Source organism: Barbus barbus, assembly GCF_936440315.1.
Source record: "Barbus barbus genome assembly, chromosome: 24".
Taxonomy (NCBI): Eukaryota; Metazoa; Chordata; class Actinopteri; order Cypriniformes; family Cyprinidae; genus Barbus; species Barbus barbus.
In genome coordinates this window covers 16509373-16528228 of record NC_136752.1, presented here as the reverse complement: position 1 = coordinate 16528228, position 18856 = coordinate 16509373, and the positions used below count along the sequence as shown (strand labels likewise).

At 37.9% G+C, this 18856-nt stretch overlaps 1 protein-coding gene across 1 annotated transcript in view; it reads right to left on the bottom strand.

Annotated features, from left to right (window-relative positions):
- Positions 1-18856, bottom strand: part of syne1a (spectrin repeat containing, nuclear envelope 1a) — a 122161-nt gene that overhangs the window by 67289 nt on the left and 36016 nt on the right. The window contains exons 44-63 of the mRNA XM_079376216.1: positions 18124-18306; positions 17915-18016; positions 17592-17795; positions 17175-17382; positions 15858-15970; positions 15428-15633; positions 13701-13862; positions 13324-13597; positions 12821-12993; positions 11845-12154; positions 11578-11742; positions 8664-9023; positions 7445-7581; positions 5983-6160; positions 4078-4260; positions 3421-3564; positions 2256-2411; positions 737-901; positions 414-586; positions 139-292 (exon numbers count right to left, since the gene is read on the bottom strand). Of these exons, the coding sequence (XP_079232342.1) occupies positions 139-292; positions 414-586; positions 737-901; positions 2256-2411; positions 3421-3564; positions 4078-4260; positions 5983-6160; positions 7445-7581; positions 8664-9023; positions 11578-11742; positions 11845-12154; positions 12821-12993; positions 13324-13597; positions 13701-13862; positions 15428-15633; positions 15858-15970; positions 17175-17382; positions 17592-17795; positions 17915-18016; positions 18124-18306 (3750 nt within the window). The remainder of the gene's footprint in view (positions 1-138; positions 293-413; positions 587-736; positions 902-2255; positions 2412-3420; positions 3565-4077; positions 4261-5982; positions 6161-7444; positions 7582-8663; positions 9024-11577; positions 11743-11844; positions 12155-12820; positions 12994-13323; positions 13598-13700; positions 13863-15427; positions 15634-15857; positions 15971-17174; positions 17383-17591; positions 17796-17914; positions 18017-18123; positions 18307-18856) is intronic.

Below are 18856 nucleotides of genomic sequence, written 5' to 3'. Positions count from 1 at the left end.
TACTTTGAGATTTCAATTTCTAACAGAACTGTAAGAATATACAACTGTAATCTAAATAACAAATCCAGTATAAAATTATGATATTATAATCATATTATATGTGCTTGCGCAAGTATGCATATGAAAAGTATCAATTACTTTGGCACGGCCTAGATTGGCTGTCTTGTCTCTCATTTCAGCGTAGTGTTTGTCAGAGTTTCCGAGGCTCTCTTCTACTCGCTCCATCCAGCACTCAAACTGACTGACATCTTCCTGGTAACTGGTCCAGTGTGACAACGCACCTTCCAGCTGGCTGTAAATGCAATACATAAATGAGACATCTACCACTTCCACACAGACACCTGATGATCACATATCTGAGGAAATGCTCAGACAAAAGCACTGAAGAAGCGATAAATAAGCACTTTTCTGACCTTTTGCACTGTATGGATGTTGACAAGAGTGATTCCCAGGAGTCTTTGAGGTCCTGGATCTGTTTGCGAACCACTGGTACACCCTCAGCCGAAGTGTTCCTCTGGACAGACTCCCCTCTGGTGATGAGCATTTTCAGTTGGATTTCTCTCCCCTGACAAGCTGCCAGTAAAGTCTGTAATCAATCAGAAATCCTGTTATACACTCAACATGTACAAATTAAACTTACAAACTAATTTATGAAAGCCAAATCCCTTGAAGGTTGTCCTTTGGATTTAGCAACACCTGTAAAACAGTAAAATGTATTTAATAAATGACGATGTACCTCGAGCTGGCCCATTCTGGTGATAAGCACACTCTTGTCAGATGTGGGGCATCTGCAGGCCTTGAGGACCTGCTGGGACTCTGAAACCCAGTTCTGAAGTTCCTGAAGGCCCTGTGAAAAAAGCTGATGCTCCCCCACAACTCGTTCTACCCTTGACACTTTCTCCTGCAGAAGGGGGGTGAGAGAAGTTAAGACTAGAGTAAAAGACTGGACAAATGAAATATTTTTTTTACACAGGTGTCTGTAAGGATGCACATTAATGATACCATATTGGTTATCAGCTCATATTAGAGATTTTTAAGTTTATTGTTATCTAACAGTTGGATATTTAACTGTGCATATTTCCTAATTTTACACTTAGATTACCTTTTGCAGTGATCTAATGCTCACGTTTTTAATAACATTTATTATGTTTTGTTAATATTATGTTATATAGCAAATGTCAAAATAAATATCAATTTTTCATACTGTACATTATCATGTTGCAATGCCTAAATTCACTTGTAGCAGTGTAGTTTTTAATGTTTTATTTTAATATACATTAATAAAATAATACAGAGCTTTAATATAAGACAATTATTGATTATTTGGCCATAACATTGAAAAAATGATTGGCATTAGTCTGAAATGTAATATCAATGTATTAAGTAAAATAGTATAGAATTAGCTTTTTTATAAAGTACACAACATTTCAAAAGTTTGGAGTTGGTGAGATTTTTTAATGTTTAAAAGATAACCTTTTCAAAGAAAATGCTCACCAATCCTGCATTAATTTGATCAAAAATAGAGTAAAAGAATTACAATTTGAAATGACTGTTTTCTGTATTAATATATTTTACAATTTACATATGCTGCTAATATTTTTGTGGAAACCATGACACATTTTCCTTCAGGATTCTATGATAAATTGACATTTTAAAAGCATTTATTTAAAAACAGAAATTCTTTTGCAACATTAATGACTTTATCACTTTTGATCAATTTAATGCCTCCTTGCTAAAAAATAAAAAAATTAATTCATTTTTAAAAAATCATACTGACTGCAAACTTTTAAATGATAGTGTAGACCAGTGATACTCAAATCTGGCTCGCGAGATCCACTTTCCTGCAGAGTTTAGCTCCAACCCTGATCAAACTCACCTACCTGTGATTTTCTAGTGATCCTGAAGACATTGATTAGCATGCTCAGGTGTGTTTGATTAGGGTTAGAGCTAAACTCTGCAGCAAAGTGGATCTCGCGAGCCAGATCTGAGTATCCCTGGTGTAAACAATCAGTCAAGAAAATAGAAACAAATTTAATTGATCCGAACTACTGAGAAAAGAAATGCACAAATGCAACAGACGATTTTCTTCAAAATTCAAAGCATATCAATAGAATCTTACCACTATCAGTTAGCAGTTTATATAGAAAACCTACTATAGAATCAGAACAGTAGCTCATCTTCCATCACAATCAGCGGTAACGATGAAAGAGCAAACACAGGACTAATGAGGTAAACAGACAGGTAAAGGAAGTTACCTTAATCAGGTTGCTCAAGGCCAAGTAGCTTGCAGCTAGCTGGCAGACCCGATGCACAAAGCTCTTCCCAGCACCCTGACCCTCCCAGAGGCCATGTGCTCGCCCTCTCAGCTCTGCCAGTTCAGACTCTCTGGAGCGCATCTCCTCCAGCAGCGTCTGAGAGTGTGCAATCAGGGGTCACGAGGCAAGCAGGGGTCACAGAAGAATAAAGACGAATGTTCATGCCACGAAAAACATGAGCTTTTGAACATATAGACTGAGATGGACAAGTCATGTTCTCCAACTTTTACTAAACACACTTAATACACCAGGGCACAAAAGACCACCACAAGCAAATTTATTGCTTCTTTTCTCTAGATGGAAAAAGAGCAGACTGTGAAATTGTCAGTTAGGCAGACACAGTTCATGATAATAGAGTCTATCATGTTGGGTGCACTCTGGGGATAAAGGGATTAAGAGGGAAAGTGGGTAAAAGCAGGGGAAGGGGAGATGGGAGGGGATGGATAATCACTCAGAGGACCTCCACACACTGTACAGATACACTGTTGGAAATGTAATTGCCCACAGAGCAGACAAAAGGGCCCAGCAGGCGACAAAGCAATACAAAAATAGAGATGAAAGATCTTGTGATAAGGCAAAAATAGAAATGTTTATCTTTGCAACCTCTATTCTACATTCATATTATTGTCAAATTGTTCATTGGGGGTTTTGTTCTTTGAGTGCAGTTGGAGAGTGAGAAATTAATTGCATGTCAGCTTAATCCTCAATTGTGGCAAAAAGCTTGACTCAGCGGAATCATCAGTGACAGACATGGTTTATTTCATTATCTCCAGCAGATCCTACTTCTGTTCAACTCATTTAATTGAGCTTAAGTACTGCAAAATCCACTGCCACAGTTAGCTGATTTCATCTGATCATTTAATTATGTTTAAAAACTAGATTATGTTCAAAAGATTATTTCGATTATTTTTAATCGTCTCCAAATGTTTAATGCATAATCCATTGATCATAAATCAAATGTTCTTCTGTCAATGAATTAAATTACACTGACTTTCAAGGTACAGCCAGTGAGGACTGGAATCTTAATAGTAGTGATTGATTTCATTCTGGCAGATCAAAGCTTATGAATAAGTATAAAGAAGTCAATAAGACCATCTAGGATTACCTGAAGTTTGGAGAGCTCTAGTCTTTTGGCAGGCAGGTCATGAAGGCGAGCGCTGCTCTCCTGCACACTGATCTCAGTCCTGTTCAGCCAGTCTTGAAGGGGTTCCACACTCACCTCAAAGTCCTGCATCTGAGACTGCAAGACCTAAAAGTACATATTCATAGACGTTACACGTTCCTTAAGCTGTATATGCTTTTTAATTTAGAAATAAAATAAAATAAAATAAAATGGTCACAATTTATTTTAAGGTCAAATTCTCGCTATTAACAAACCACTAACTACAACTTTTGCCTCAAACTCCTAATTGGCTGCTTATTAATAGGTAGTTGTTAAGTTTAGGTATTGGGTAGGATTTATAAGCAATAATAAACAGCCAATATGTTAATAATAGGCATGCTAATAAAAAACTAGTTAATAGTAAGAACTGGTCCCTATACTAAAGTGTTACAAATAAAATAAAATAAAAAGATTTGCAGAGACACTTTTACTTATTAAAAATGTAAAGTGAGCAGGGTATTAAAAATAAAATAGTAATATGCAGAGATGTCTTTAAAAAAATCACTCAACTCTACTCAGCTAACTCTACTAATAAAATAAAATAAACATATATACATAAAATACTTAGAAACGTATGTACTCATCTCTACGCAGCTCTACCTGTAAGGCTGTCTCTCTTCTCTGTAAGCTGTCCATCAGGCTCTTCCAGTCATCTTTGGCTGCATTTGCTTTGGTCCTGATCGCCTCCACTCTGTCAGCAGGCACCACGCTACTAAGCTGCTCTGCATAGGTCAGGACAGCGTTCAGTCTGGTCTGGCCCTGCTCCTTGTCACTTTTGAACTCCTGTGGCGCAGAAGGAGCAAGACATCAGCCACACAGACACAAGTAGACTATCACAGAGCAGAGGGCAGTAAGTGCAATGAGTCACATCCAGACAGTGACAGGCACCCAGCAGGGATCTCATACCATCTGTGAGGCGTACACATCCCGTCTTTTTTCCGTCTTTCTCCACTCAAACGGTACAGATGCAATTATGTATGACCCAAAGCATGTCTGCCGCTGTGTTGGTGGTTCAGGGCAGTAAGCCATGCGGAAACACTGTTCCACATTTGAAATGTATTTGATGGTAAATAAAAAATGAGGAGCGTTGTTTCCATCTTTCATTCTCAGTAACCCTGTTCCGCTTCTTTCTTCATATTTCTCCTTTTTTATTGTTGTACATGACCTATGCTACATCTAGGCCCACACAGAATCTGTGCTGATCTGTGCTTTTTTTTCTCTGCTGATTGTGGGAAAAATATCTGCATATCTGCATTCATTCTGTGGAATGAATTTATGTATGGAGACAAATGCTAAAAAGAGCTTGATCTGGTTTTGCTTCAAGACCCAGATTTTTCATTGGATGGCAAGTGCTGACCCAATACAGTGCCAAAATTAGCGTAAAAATTTAATTTGAATGGTTTCATGGTCTCAGCAGCTAAAAATTTTCCACACTAACCACACACTGGTCAAAACAAATAACTATTACCCTCATTGCAAGTGAACTTGTAATTAGTCTTGGTGGTGAGGACATGTCGTGTAACCTGTGCATGTTGGCATCTGCCTAATGTGACCGGCTAGCTGTGACAGAAGAATTTGTAGCAAAATACAGATCGGACTGTGAAGTCTTCTGTGTCCATAACAAAAGAGACAGACAGTAAATGTATTATCCTTTCTTTTTAAGGCTGAAAAATTAATGTCACTACATTAAAAAAAATAGCTTTTTTAAAATATAATAAAATAATAAAACAAATTACAGTTCAAACTGTAACTGCTCAAAATAAAGTTTTAGGATATGAAATTAGAATAAAACAAAACAAATTGTAATAAAACAAAATAAAACAGTAACATGAAAAGTTTCTGTATTTACATGATACAGTATTTCTGATGCAACGTGAACAGAAGGTTAACAAAACAAAACAATATCCATCAGGCACATAGACCCTGAAGATTATGATGTCCACAACAAAAGATACAGAAAGTGTTTTCTCCTTCCTTTTAGGCTAATATGGTAAATTGCATTTTATTATTTCCATTATTTTTTTAACCGGACAGACCAGTGACCCATTTTTGGGTCACAACTGAACAGTTAAGAACCTCTGACAATTACTATTATGGGAAGATAGAAATAAAAAGCCAAAATATTTAAGAAATTAAATGTGAGATATTTTCGATAATCTGCATAACTCTCAGGTGATTTCCATCGAGGTCTAACTATGTCTCTTTCATCATAGCTATACATCATTACGGTGCATTTTCCCTGCGCTCTCATGGGTTTTCTGCCGTGCTAATTGAAATCATAAATAGACCAGTCTGGCACATCCTTGGCTGAATAGTGGCCTCATAAACTGGCCCATGGGGCATAAGAATGGGCTATCACTTTATCAAATTCTGGCTACTTTTACGTGACAGGAATAGAGACAACCTGCTGTGGCCTGGCTATGGCTATGTTCCAGGAATCTTGAAATTTGCCCAGTTAGGATGAGCCCTCCTGGACAGAGTACTGTCCACAACCATTCCACTCACCTGGATCCGCTGGAGAGCGATAGAAGCATCCTGGATGCTATGAGGGGAGTCAAAGCATTTGGCAGTAGAGATGTTGGCATTGACCATCCACTGCCGGAAGTCATGCAGAGAAGAACGGAAGCGTTGTTCCAGCAGCTTCTCCTTATTCTGACATTCCCGGGAGGCTCGTAGGCTTAGGCTAGGGAGGATGATGCACAGAGCAGTATTAGAAAAGGAAAGGGTGAAAAAGGGGGATGGGGGTTAAAATGGGTGAGTGTAGGGGGGCCGATAGCGCAAGGTGAGCAGACATCTGTTTCAATGACAGGTTCTCTCAGAGGGAGATTTTGGGTATCAGAAAGTGAAAACGCAGCAGAACCTGCACACACAAAAATACACTAGCATGTCTGCACACTCACACACTCACATACACAAATGCGGATGAGGTTAAAGTGGGCAGTGGAGGGAAGATAAGTATGTTTTTTGCTGCTATACCTGAAAAGCATGTTAACGAGGCAAAGCCTGCTGTCATGACAGGTGCTCTCAGCTGAAACGCTCACTTTAGATGCAGCGCTATGAGGTGCAATATATCACAACCTTTCATTCACCCCAGTGTACTAAATTTAGATGTGTAAATGTATTTAATTAAAAATAGCATGTGTATTTCACATACAAAACAAATAATGAAATATTTATTTATTCAGTAATGAATGAATGAATGAATGAATAAATAAATAAATAGAAAAAACTAAAAGACAGTTTTTTTACATTTTCAAAACATACAAAACAATATTTTTGTATTCATTTACTCATTATTTATTTCTCTATCAATTTCTAATACTGTTCTAGCATTTATTTTCAATTATATAGTTTTATAAATTATTTTTGCTTTATTATTAATATAATTACTTTAAATATGTTTTTTTCTAGTAAACACACTGTTTTTACAAAATCTTTAAGGTTGATAAACACTGCAAATAAAACTGCTGAATAAATGTCTTCACGTTTTCACCAAATTTAGGCCTCAGTTTATGTATTATTAATTAATTTATTAAATGCATTAATTGCTGTATATATATAATTTATAATACATATAATTTTGTTCACATTTCATAGTTTATTTTCAAAACTAAAAACAACCCAATGTTATTTTTATAAATTATTAAATTAAATAAATACAAAATAATATTAATTATTAGATATTAGAATAAATAAATAGCATTTTATATTTTTTTAATTTAAATAATTTATTTTATCTTTACATTATTATAAATTATTTGCTTCTTATTTTTAATATGTTCTCTGCTTGTCAGCATACAGTTTTACAATGTCCAAAATCTTTAAGGTCAATAAACCTTACAACAATTAAACCAGCCGCATGCTGTGGAGACAAGGAATGGACAGCTAAACAAAACCAGGTGGTGACCATATGACTTCAAAAGCCTTTAACCTCATGCATATGCGTTCATGTCAGCGGCACACTCACCTGTTGTGTAGCTTGATGAGAGCGCTGACTCTGTCCGACTGTGGACCCAGATCGCTGGAAAACCCACACAGCTCATTGAGCTGCGCCTTCAGCTTCTCCTCCATAACTTCAGCTGTCTGAAGCCCCTCCAGAACATCCTGACAAACACACACAGCAGGGGTGTGTGTCAATTCACCAGCCACACTAGACACCTAAAATCTCATTTATCGGCTTGATGCTTCTTCATGCACAGTTGTGCACACACACACGCACACACACACACACACACACATTTGAGCATTAACACACAGCTCTATTCAACTCCAAGACAGGGCTTCTTACAAAAGCATTTCTGTTCTTCAACGAGTCCAGGAAGCCTTCCCACTTCTCCGAACATGCCTGAGATTATACAGAGCCAAAGTGGTGCCTCTCTCTGTGCTTCCACCCTCCCCCTGACCCTCTCTTTAAAAACAAGAGGGAAATGCTTCCCTGACTTCCCCCTATAGAACACTTCCTCCCTCAATCTCTCTCCTCCTCTTCCTTCTCTCACTCCTCCCTGTCTTCCACTTCGCACGCCGTGGTTCTCCCTCTCTTTCACACTCTTCGGTGGCTCTCATTCACTCTTCCTCGCCTTTGACATGTTCTCTCGTTTGCGTTCCCACTCTTTCTCTCTCCCTCCCTTTCACATTCTCCCCTCCTTCCTCCCCGCCTCCTCTCCTCTTCTCTCTCCCGGTGGGAGTCAGCTGTCAGATGTTGAGGAGCTTGAGCCGCGCAAACGAGCGTGTAACACAAACAAGTCCGGACACCGGAAACACGGGATGAGAGAAAGTGCAAAAAACAAGGAAACATTGAGGGACTTGAGGAAAAATGGACGAAAAGAAGGAAAAATCTGCAATTCTTTTTCAATTATCTGAGCAGCAAGAAGCAGATGGAAGTATAAACAACCTCAGCAGCAGGAAAACATATTAGGACTCACTGTAGTTTATGGGAAAGAGCCAGACATAACGAAAACAGACAAACAAGAGAGGAAAGGGAGAAAGGAAGATGCCCTGTAGTGTATAAACATTATTTTCTGGCTATAACCTTGCAAATGAGTGTGTGTTGTTACAAAATGATAAAATTCTTCACCAAACGGTGCGACTTTCCAAACAGTACGTGTGAGAGCTTACATAATATATACTGTAATTAAATAGCATTTACCTTATACACTCCCCCTTCCCTCTTCATCTATCTCAATTACCTTGGCGACCGTCCATCCCTCCACTGCCGCAGCTCCGCTATTCCTCCGCTCGGCGCTGCTCAGTCCCTCGCTCCACTCCTTCAGCTGGCCCTCCAGCTTCTCCATTTCTCCCTCCAACTGCGCTGTCAGCCTTGTCTGCTCCCGCTCGGCTCCTGTCGCCGCGGCCACGGCGGTCTCGAGGGCGTCGCGAGCTCGTAGCGAAGCTCCCTCCCACTGGTGCAGCGCTCGCGCCAGCGCCGCCACTTCTCCATCCATCAGCTCACAGCCCGCCGCCGCCGTGTGCCTTCCGGCTCTCTCTGCGCTCAGCCGCACTCGCCGCAGCCGCTCGCGCCCCTCGCACGCGCCGCGCTCCAGCAGCTCCTGGAGGAGGGAGGGAGGGAGATGGAGAGAGGGAGGGTAAAGTTGCTACGGAAACTGCGGCATCTGTGGCTGCTTGTTATCCAAGTACTGCTGCCGCCGCTCGTGATTCTCACGGCGGTGAGACTGACTGACTGACTGTTCAAGCGTGCTAAAAACTCTCACATCGGATCTGTTCCTCACGCTTCAGAGGATAAACTCTCCTGTCTGCCACCTCCCTTTGTTTTTGTTCATCTCAATTACCATCATTTTCTTGCATGAATATCTACTTGTTTACTACTTAGTCTAAGGAATTAGAATTTCATTCATTCATTCATTCATTCATTCAGCAACGAGTAGGTACTATCCAATATAAAATACATTTTTTTATAAAAAAAAATGTTTTGCAATTAAATGTTTTATTTATATAGTTATTAATAAATGAAATTAAATGTTAGTTAAATTAAATAAACGAAATTAAAATGAAATACAATAGCAGTGCAGAAAGTTGAAGTTTAAAAAAACAAAACAAAAATGAATAAAAGGGTAATATTAATTAAACAAGTCATTAAAAAAAATCAAGAAGATTAAAGTGTAAAATAACCATCTAAACATTCAAAAGGAAAACAAAATATATGTGACCCTGGACCACAAAACCAGTCATAAGGGTCATTTTTTTTAAATTGAGTACATTTTGTTATGATAGGATAATATTTGGCCCATATACAACTATTTGAAAATCTGGAATCTGAGGGTGCAAAAAAATATATCAAAATATTGAGGAAAATCACCTTTAAAGTTGTCCGAATGAAGTTCTTAGCAATGTATATAACTAATAAAAAATTAGGCCTAAGTTTTGATATATTTATGGTAGGAAATTTACAAAATATCTTCATGGAATATGATCTTTACTTAATATCCTAATCGATCATTTTGACCCATACAATGTATTGTTGGCTACTGCTACAAATATACCTGTGCTACTTAAGACTGGTTTTGTGGTCCAGGGTCACATATGCATTCTTATTTATTTTTGTCATCAACCATAAAAAAAAATATTATGGCAGATTATAAAAAATTGAAAAGCAAATATAACAAATTTATTTCAGGCATAATAGCTTTCAACACAAAGTTATGCTTGTTCTAAAAAAACCTTTATGTTCATTGTTCAGTGATAAACAGATGGCATTTTAAGGTGATGATCCCTTAAAAAATAAACCACAGCTTTAAAGGTAAAGAGATGGAAGCACTTATTTGAATATAATTTATTTAAAGTGCTGCTGTGTGGTCTTATTATCCTTTATCGCATCTACCACTCTCTCATTCTTCCTGGCTGGCATTGATTATCCAGGGAGAAACGTGCAAACAGCATAGAAATTTCCCACCAATTTCCCCCCTTCTCCCCCTTTCTTAACGCCTCTTATTGCTCTCTCAGTGCCTCTGGTACTTTTCTCTCATTTTCTTTCTCATCAAACACACACCCTGTGTTATGGAGATTTTCTTTCTCATCAAACACGCACACAAAGTGTTATGGAGATAAGCAGACGGTATGAGCTAATCGGCACAGAAATATTGCAGATCCATAACAATAGTAAAATCTAAGCATCTGCATCCATTGATTTGTAGTCCTGTGAGAGCATGTAGTCCTTGGAATGAAGCACACAGTTCTTTTCCCCTCCTCACATAAATGTGCAGACATTCGACCACACACATACACTCACAGTTTAACAAACAAATGCTCCGTTATGCTCCGTCAAATGCACAGTTATTTTTGTTTATTCTGTGCATTACTTTTTATAGATTTATTTAACATTCTGTATTCCTTTGTAAACTGTACAAATAAGCAAACCGAGTGCCTCGCTACTGTCAAGAAACATCTAAAGACTCCTTTGTGGGCGCTTGTCTCACAATTGGTTTCACTTTCAGAAAAAAAACTTTTTTTTTCCACTAATTTCACTATTTCGGGGAATCCAGTATTGCAGCACTTCTTGTTGTTGCATTCCTCTTCATCTGAATGTCATTTTAGATAAAAGTTTCCGCAAACTGGATCATTTAAACTGTAAATTGTGTATGTGTATAAAGCTGTTGCATGTTGACTGGCAGCTGTTGCAGTACAATTTCTCTCATGGGGTTAATAAAAACTGATATCTCTCTATCTATTTATACACACTCACACTCACATAATCATATGTGCAGATGAAATGCAATTATGCATTCATATCATCAGTGTCTCACATAATTTGACGTGCTGTCTCACACCATCTCATCTGCTTCAAAGAATGTATTTGTTCTTTTCATTTCACACCATTCACAGTGAAAGATGATGTTTGTAAATGAGTAAAAAACTATTTGTAGGTTCTTTCAATCATTTTCCACAGAGGTTGTTGAAAAACCCTTAGAGAGAAGACAAACCTGTTCACAAATTGAAATTTGATTGATTGAAAATTGAAATTTAAATACACTTCATTCCATTTTCATAATTCTGCAAAGCTTTTACACATTTATTAAAGATAAAGGTAAAAAGATTTGGGATAAAACTGACCAATTTTTTTTATATTCTTTAATTTAATTATCTTACCCGAACTTCAGACAACTTCCGACTTAATGTTGGAGGGTCACCGGATGGGTCAGAGCATTGCTGAAGCTCCTCCCCCACCACCATTAGCCAATCAGTGAGCTCCCTGATTGTTTCCATGTACTTCTTATGTTCGAGAACAACATCCTCTGACAACCTGACTCTCTCCTAAATAAGAGAAAATATAAATCAACTCATTTAAATTTGAATAAAAACACTCTCGATAACTGTTACACTACAACTATCTACTTGACATAAACAATACTTCACCTCAGCTGCAGCTTTGACATCCTCAAACTGTGCCCTGAGGAGAACCATTTCTTCCTCCTTAAAGACGGGGTCACCGGTGCGTTTGTAAAGTTCAGCCGCACTCTCCTCCAGATAGCACAGAGCTCCCTGGTGGTCCTCCACATCTGATGACAACAAGCGCAGTCTCTCCAACTGTTTTCGTTTCTCCCTGAGTCCAAGCTGGGGCTCAAGAGGACCTTTAACCTCCAGCCCTACTCCCTCCAGCCATCTCTGCAGCTGTGCACGAGACTCCACGAACAAATCCCACTGATTAACGGTCCATTCCAATCGACTAAAACACAAAGGGCCGATAAGAGGAAGAAAGATAATTACCTTTTAAAAAATATTTTTATATTTTTAATTCTTACCATTTTTACAGTATATATTATTCAGTATATTAAGCAAGATAGAATGACAGATAGATAGATAGATAGATAGATAGATAGATAGATAGATAGATAGATAGATAGATAGATAGATAGATAGATAGATAGATAGATAGATAGATAGATAGATAGATAGATAGATAGATAGATAGATAGATAGCTAGATAGATAGATAGATAGATAGATAGATAGACACTTTGACAATTCTGCAGCATGAACCCCATTATCAAACCATGACCGAATTATTTAGCAGATAATTAGAAAAAAAAGCTCCATCATTATACCCTTGGTGTAAATTGAAAATGATAGAGCCAGATAATAACCTGGTTACCATAGTGATGATGAGTTTAATTGAATAAAAGCGCAGGAGCCTGGCACCTGCAGTCAAGCACACTTACCATTTTAAAAACAGACCACTATGCTCCCACTCTTATCACTCTTGACCAAAAATACCTTAATGGCTCTGGTAATTATATTACTACTGATGTTTCCATTATTTTCATTTAAATGCAACTATCAGTTGACCTAAACTTCTGCAATGATGGTCATTTAACAAGTTACCAACAGGTTACCTGTGGCAGCTCATAGCTCTCAAAAGCAGTGCCGCCCATGCGTCTTCAACTTCCTGAAGCTTAGAGCAAATCACTCCTCGTTCCACTTCTCCACAGCTCTTGATGACCAGCTCTGCCTTCCCGGCCGCCATGTTGAGCTTTACCTCACCCTCTCCCTTCATAAGCAGGATATCCTGGATGAGAGGAAACAAACAAAAGTCACAGCTACTGTACAGATACAGACCACCCATTCTAAAAATATTACTTCCCCTAAACAGGATTGTGGAAATGTCAGTTGAGTGTTACATGTAAAACATATTCCACGAATGACAGTACAAGAATTGCCCAAAATACATAAGATAAGGAGTGGTATAAAAATACAGTAATTTTACATTAAACAATAATAATGAAATACAAATTATATTTTTATGACCTATTTGTATGATACAAAACAATGTATTTTCTTCAAAAACCCCAAAATGGGTTTTTCCAGTTGTTGTTTCCTACGATTTTTCTGCATGTACCTGTGCTTGCTCAAGTTTCTCTTCCACCTCCTTTTTATTCCCCTCCGTGTTCTCCAGTTTCTCTAACTTCCTCTCAACATCCGTCAGCCAGGTTTCCACCGCCTTTAGTGCTTCTTCAAATGCCTGGTACTCCTGCAGGCTGCGGAGTTGACTCCTGGCCTCCTGCAGCAAAGCCTCGTGGTTTGAGAGCATCTCTGCTGCCACACCATTCTCTGATCTAGATCCTCTCTCTGTTATGGTGAGAGAGGACTGACACAGACGCTCAAGAGACGCCCTGTGAAAGAAAAGATAAAGGCAGCTCAGATTTATTTGTGATGGATACACTTATATCTGGAACATTCTCCTCACACACATGCACACAGACTGTCCATATGTACCTCCTCATCAGCAGCTCTCTGTGGATTTCTTCCACTCTTCTCAGCTCTTCTGAGCAGTCGGGGGCTGCAGACTGACTCTCACCCCACAGAGGAGCATCTGTCTTTAACCTCACCTCCAGCTGTTGTAGCCAGCCGCTAAGCTCCACCACTCGAGTTTCATACCTTAACAAGACCAAGTATACTGGATTTACCTTAAAATACTATAAAATCTGAGACACTGATTTAATTTCCATTCACAGTACAGTACATGGACGGTTAAATAGGTTATTGTCACATTGCACTGCATTATAGGCTATGATATTGTGAAAGGGGTAATGCAATTTTAAACGGTAAATATCATGATGTTATGTAACAGGATAATTCCTACTATGCATTACATTTTCAAGTCCCCATCATATGTCTTAACATATTGTCCAAAATAGTGGTTCTCAACAAGTGGGGCCTAATAAGTCTTAAAACTGTCCAAAAACACAGGGGATAAGGAGAGGTACACAAATATGGCTTGAAATTTTACATAAAAAAATATTTTATATTTTATGACTATATAAAAAAGCAGCACATCAATTTTTTTATTATTATTATTATTATTAAAATGCTGACCCCCCCCCCCCCCCCCCCCCCCACACACACACACACACATTTTATTTTGAAACATCTTTTCTCATTGTTTTTGGCTAAGGGAGTCAGGTAAGTTGAAACTGTATTTTTGTTTTCTTTATTTTTGGTTTAGGAAGTATAGTGTTTACGAAAATTTGGCCTTGTCTGCCCCTGAAGCTAAACCCTTATTTACAAATAAATTCTTGTTATTCCTTATTTACAAATAAATCCTTGTTATTCAACATCTCTCTGGTATTGAGACTATTCCTTTTTCCGGTTACGGCTGACCCCTAGACAGTTGCAACAATATATATAGAAGTTCACCTCAATCGCACTTTACATCCTGTGTCCTTTTGTAATACACTTTAAATAACAAAAGCCAGGTCCTAAATTACATCAGCCTCCAGGAAGTTACATCACTTAGGTAGGAAAAACAGCAAAGAATAGTAAAGAATTTGATGAATTCTATGGTTTGTCTCACTCAGAAAACATTCCACACTGATTGATTTAATTACAGAAAATTAAAAACGCTTCAAATGATGAAGTTGATAAGCAATTCCTAACTTTATCTCTCAAGATGCAGTCACATTTACTGCTTCTGTGTGAAATACAGGAACAATGATGACAAAATACATATATATATAAAAAACATCCCTGAATAACTGCCTTACAAACAGGTCATTTTATTATATTGAAGTGTAATGTTATAGAAAACTGGCAAACACAAAACTACACTACAAAAAAACCCATAAAACTACAAAACAAGGATTTTGGATTTTTTGCACTATTGCCAAGTTACGAATCTCCACCCACACAGAGGACACAGACAAAACAAGAGGTTTGCTATTGGCCATAGCAGCAAAATATTGTGTCAAGGTTCAGCAAACTTGAATCTGACATTAAATTTGCAGAATTTAAACTACACATTCTTTAGTGTGACAATTTCTACAGAAATCCCTGTAAAACTCTGCTAAATTTCACTGATCAATGGTAAATGTGACCACATTTTTACTGTCCATACTCTTAGGCTCCACCCTGTTGGGTATGCTGCTAATTGTCTTGAAATTTTGTAAATAATCAAGATATAATGAAGTTGATCTTAGATCGTAGGCTCAGAGAGCACGACTTACCCATTTAATAGGTTGGCACTTTCCTCCAGGGCCCGTATGCGCTGTCGGCATTCCATAACAAATGAATCTAAGGCATATTGACAAGAGTCCATTTGCTCCTGTATGCTTCCAGTCCCACATTTGCTGAGGTGCAAGAGGAGTCTCTCTCCATCCTCACAAACCCAAGCCAAACGCTCCTCACCCTCCATGACTTCCTCTACTGCAGTCTAAAAATGAGGGGATAAATGAATCCTATTACATGAGGGACAGAATGAACCATTGTTATTAATAATGTTAAATGGCTCCTAATCCCAAATTTCAAATCCGTAATAATCCCCTATTAGTTGGAGGTCTGAAATCATTGTTTCACTACTGATTGGTTGTTGCCTTATTGCTATGCTCCGGTGCAATGTTTTATTACATGGCTGAGTCATTTGTTGTATGACGCTACCTTGAGCTTTTGTTGCTTGGCTGAAATAGCAACAGCATCTCCTGTTTGCTCAAAGCAGTCCTCAATTCCAGCCCTCAACTCAGACAGCCAACAGTGAAAAGCATGTGCTTTCTCTAGCAGAAGGAAAGACAGAAAGAGAATGACAGTTCATAAGAAGACGTATATGTGAGCTGTTGCTGCATGCGGACAGATGGACTGTGTAGGTGTGTATGGATGGAACAGCTCTCTGTTGTCTTAGTAACCAGCCTCAACCAATTCCATCGGGAGCAGTCATAATGTCAGTGGGAGAGGCAGCATCTGAGGCACAGGTGTGTGGCAGTCATGTTTTTAGGAAGTGCCGTGCGGTATCATTTCAATCAAGCATAAATAAATAAAATATCTATAATAAACTATTCATGAGCCATTTTAATAGCAAGTGGCTTTAAAATCCCATCTATAGTCTTAGTTTACTTATAACTGACAAGTACGCTTTTGTTCAAAAGTTTGGGGTCAGTATTTTTTTTATAAATTAATTAAATTTTCATTTTTTTTCAGCAAAGACACTAAATTGATCAGAAGTGACAGTAAATACTGTAAATGTTGTTCTTTTGAATTTTAAATTCATCAAAGGAAGAACGGTTCCCAAAAATAGGTGTGCTGCTTGATGTTTTCAACATTCATAATAAAACAAGTATTTGTTGAGCACCAAATTAGCATATTATAATGATTTCTGAAGGATCATGTTACACTAAAGACTGGAGTTATTAAAATTCAGCTTTGGCATTACAGGAATACTGTAAATTACATTTTAAAATGCATTAAAATACAAAACAGTTGTTTTAAATTGCAATTATATTTCATAATATTGCACATATATTACTGTTTATAATATACAAAACTGCTTTATTGCATTTTAATTAAATATATGCATCCTGGGTGAGTATAAGACACGTATAAGTCTTTAAAAAATATTTAAAAAAATTCAAACCTTGGTAGTGTACATTTTATCATTTAATTAATATTAAATATATTACTATAGGTCAAACTTTATTTTAAGGTTCAATTCTCACCATTAACAAACCATAAACTATGACTTTTGCCTCAATAAACTCTGCTTACAATAGTTAGTAAGGTAGTTGTTAAGTTTAGGGTAGGGTATTGGGTAGGATTAGAGATGTAGAATATGGTCATGCACAATATGTGCTTTATAAGCACTAATAAACAGCCAATGTGTTAATAATAGGCATGCTAATAAGGAACTGAGAACTGGTCCCTATACTAAAGTGTTACCTTAACCTTACTATTCATTCATTTCTTATTATTTACTGTTACACTCACCATTGAAGCGCTGCAGAAGAGCATCCTGAAGAGACCCCAGGATCTGGCTGCGGCGTTGGGTCACTTCCTCATTCCTCTTGACCAGGTGGGAGACAGCATCACCCAACAGGGTCAGGTGCAGAGTTGGATATGTTCTACACAGTGCTCTGAGAGACTCACTTGCTACATCCAGACTCACCTCTAACTGCTTCTGTGACCTCTCAACCTCCTAACAGAACAGGGTGTATCATTTTTAATTGAATGTTACATGGTAATAAAAACCCTTGAAGACTCCCACTTGAAATTAACTGGTGGGCTGGATAAATCATTGGGAATTTCATCATAATATTTGACTTGTACTGTGTATACCAGTCTAGCTTAGCCTACTTAGCAGAATTCTACCTCGGTTTTTAAGAAAAATTCAGCCAATTCACTAACCTTGATCTTAACAAAATTCTCTGGGTCAGAGGATGATGAAAACTCTGACAGCGAGTCCTCTGAGGTCTTCAGCTGCTCTGTAATCTGGGAAATTAGGTCTTGAAGCTGCTGCTTCTGGGAGTTGAAGTCTTTATACATGCCTTTGGTCTGTTCATACACCTCTGCAGCATGGGAAATCTGCTTCCTCAGATCTGCAGCCATCACCTCAAAAGAGCAAGAGCACATGCTAGGTTTACCAGTGGCCATGAATTGCCATGTGTTTTTAATCTTTTTACATTCTAGATGATGAAACAGCATGTGTCACAACCACTGCTGATGATTACCTGCAGTTCAGTGTGTATGTGCTGGGTTTTCATCAGTTCCTGTAGCTGTGTCATCTTCGCCTGCAAGGTCTTCAGTTCATCTTCCTTATTATCCAACTCCAGCTGTACAAACACAGAAATTCTGGTTCTTATTTGAACATATTTTAGTATTTTGTCATGTTATGGTTTCTTTTACAAAGTTAAATTTGTATTGGCTAAATAGATCTCACCTTGAACTCATAGAGGTGTTCTTCCATGTCATGAGTGGAGAGGAGACTGGAAGCTCCCTCACTGAGCTCACTGACAGAGATGGCACTCCAACACTCAATGTCATTGGCCATTTTATTAATGTCATTCCACAGCTCAAGAGAGCGAGTGTAAAGACTGATGTCTGCATCCATCTTCTCAGAGATCTGCACAATAATGAACCATAAGTGCATCGTGTACATAATACGTTGTGAAAACAATAAGAAGAACACAGCTGAATGAGTAGACATGCTCATTTCACCAGCAGAATAAGGGATGCATATATTTTACTTCTACATCACCATCCAGGCAACATATGTCTAGAATTTTCTTTGTATTTAGTATACCTACTACTTTATCTATGTTTGTAGATTTTAGTGCTTTAAGTTTCTTTCTTTCTTTCTCTCTCTTTTTCTTTATTTCTTTCTTTCCATCAATATCACCCTTTTATCTGAACTGTTATGTGTTTTTTGTTAACTTTTTTGTATCATATTTATGACTACGTTTGTAAATTTCAGTGCTTCAACTTTATATCTTTCTTTTCATGAATACTTTCATTTTATCTGAATTGGGTTTTTTTTGGGTGGTGGGGGGGGGGGGGGGGGGGGGGGGTTGTACCATAAAAACAATAAATAAATGATAAATATAAAGAATAAAGTATGCATTGCTACTGCAATTCTGGCCAGTATGAAAAAGACAATATCTGGCAACCAATAA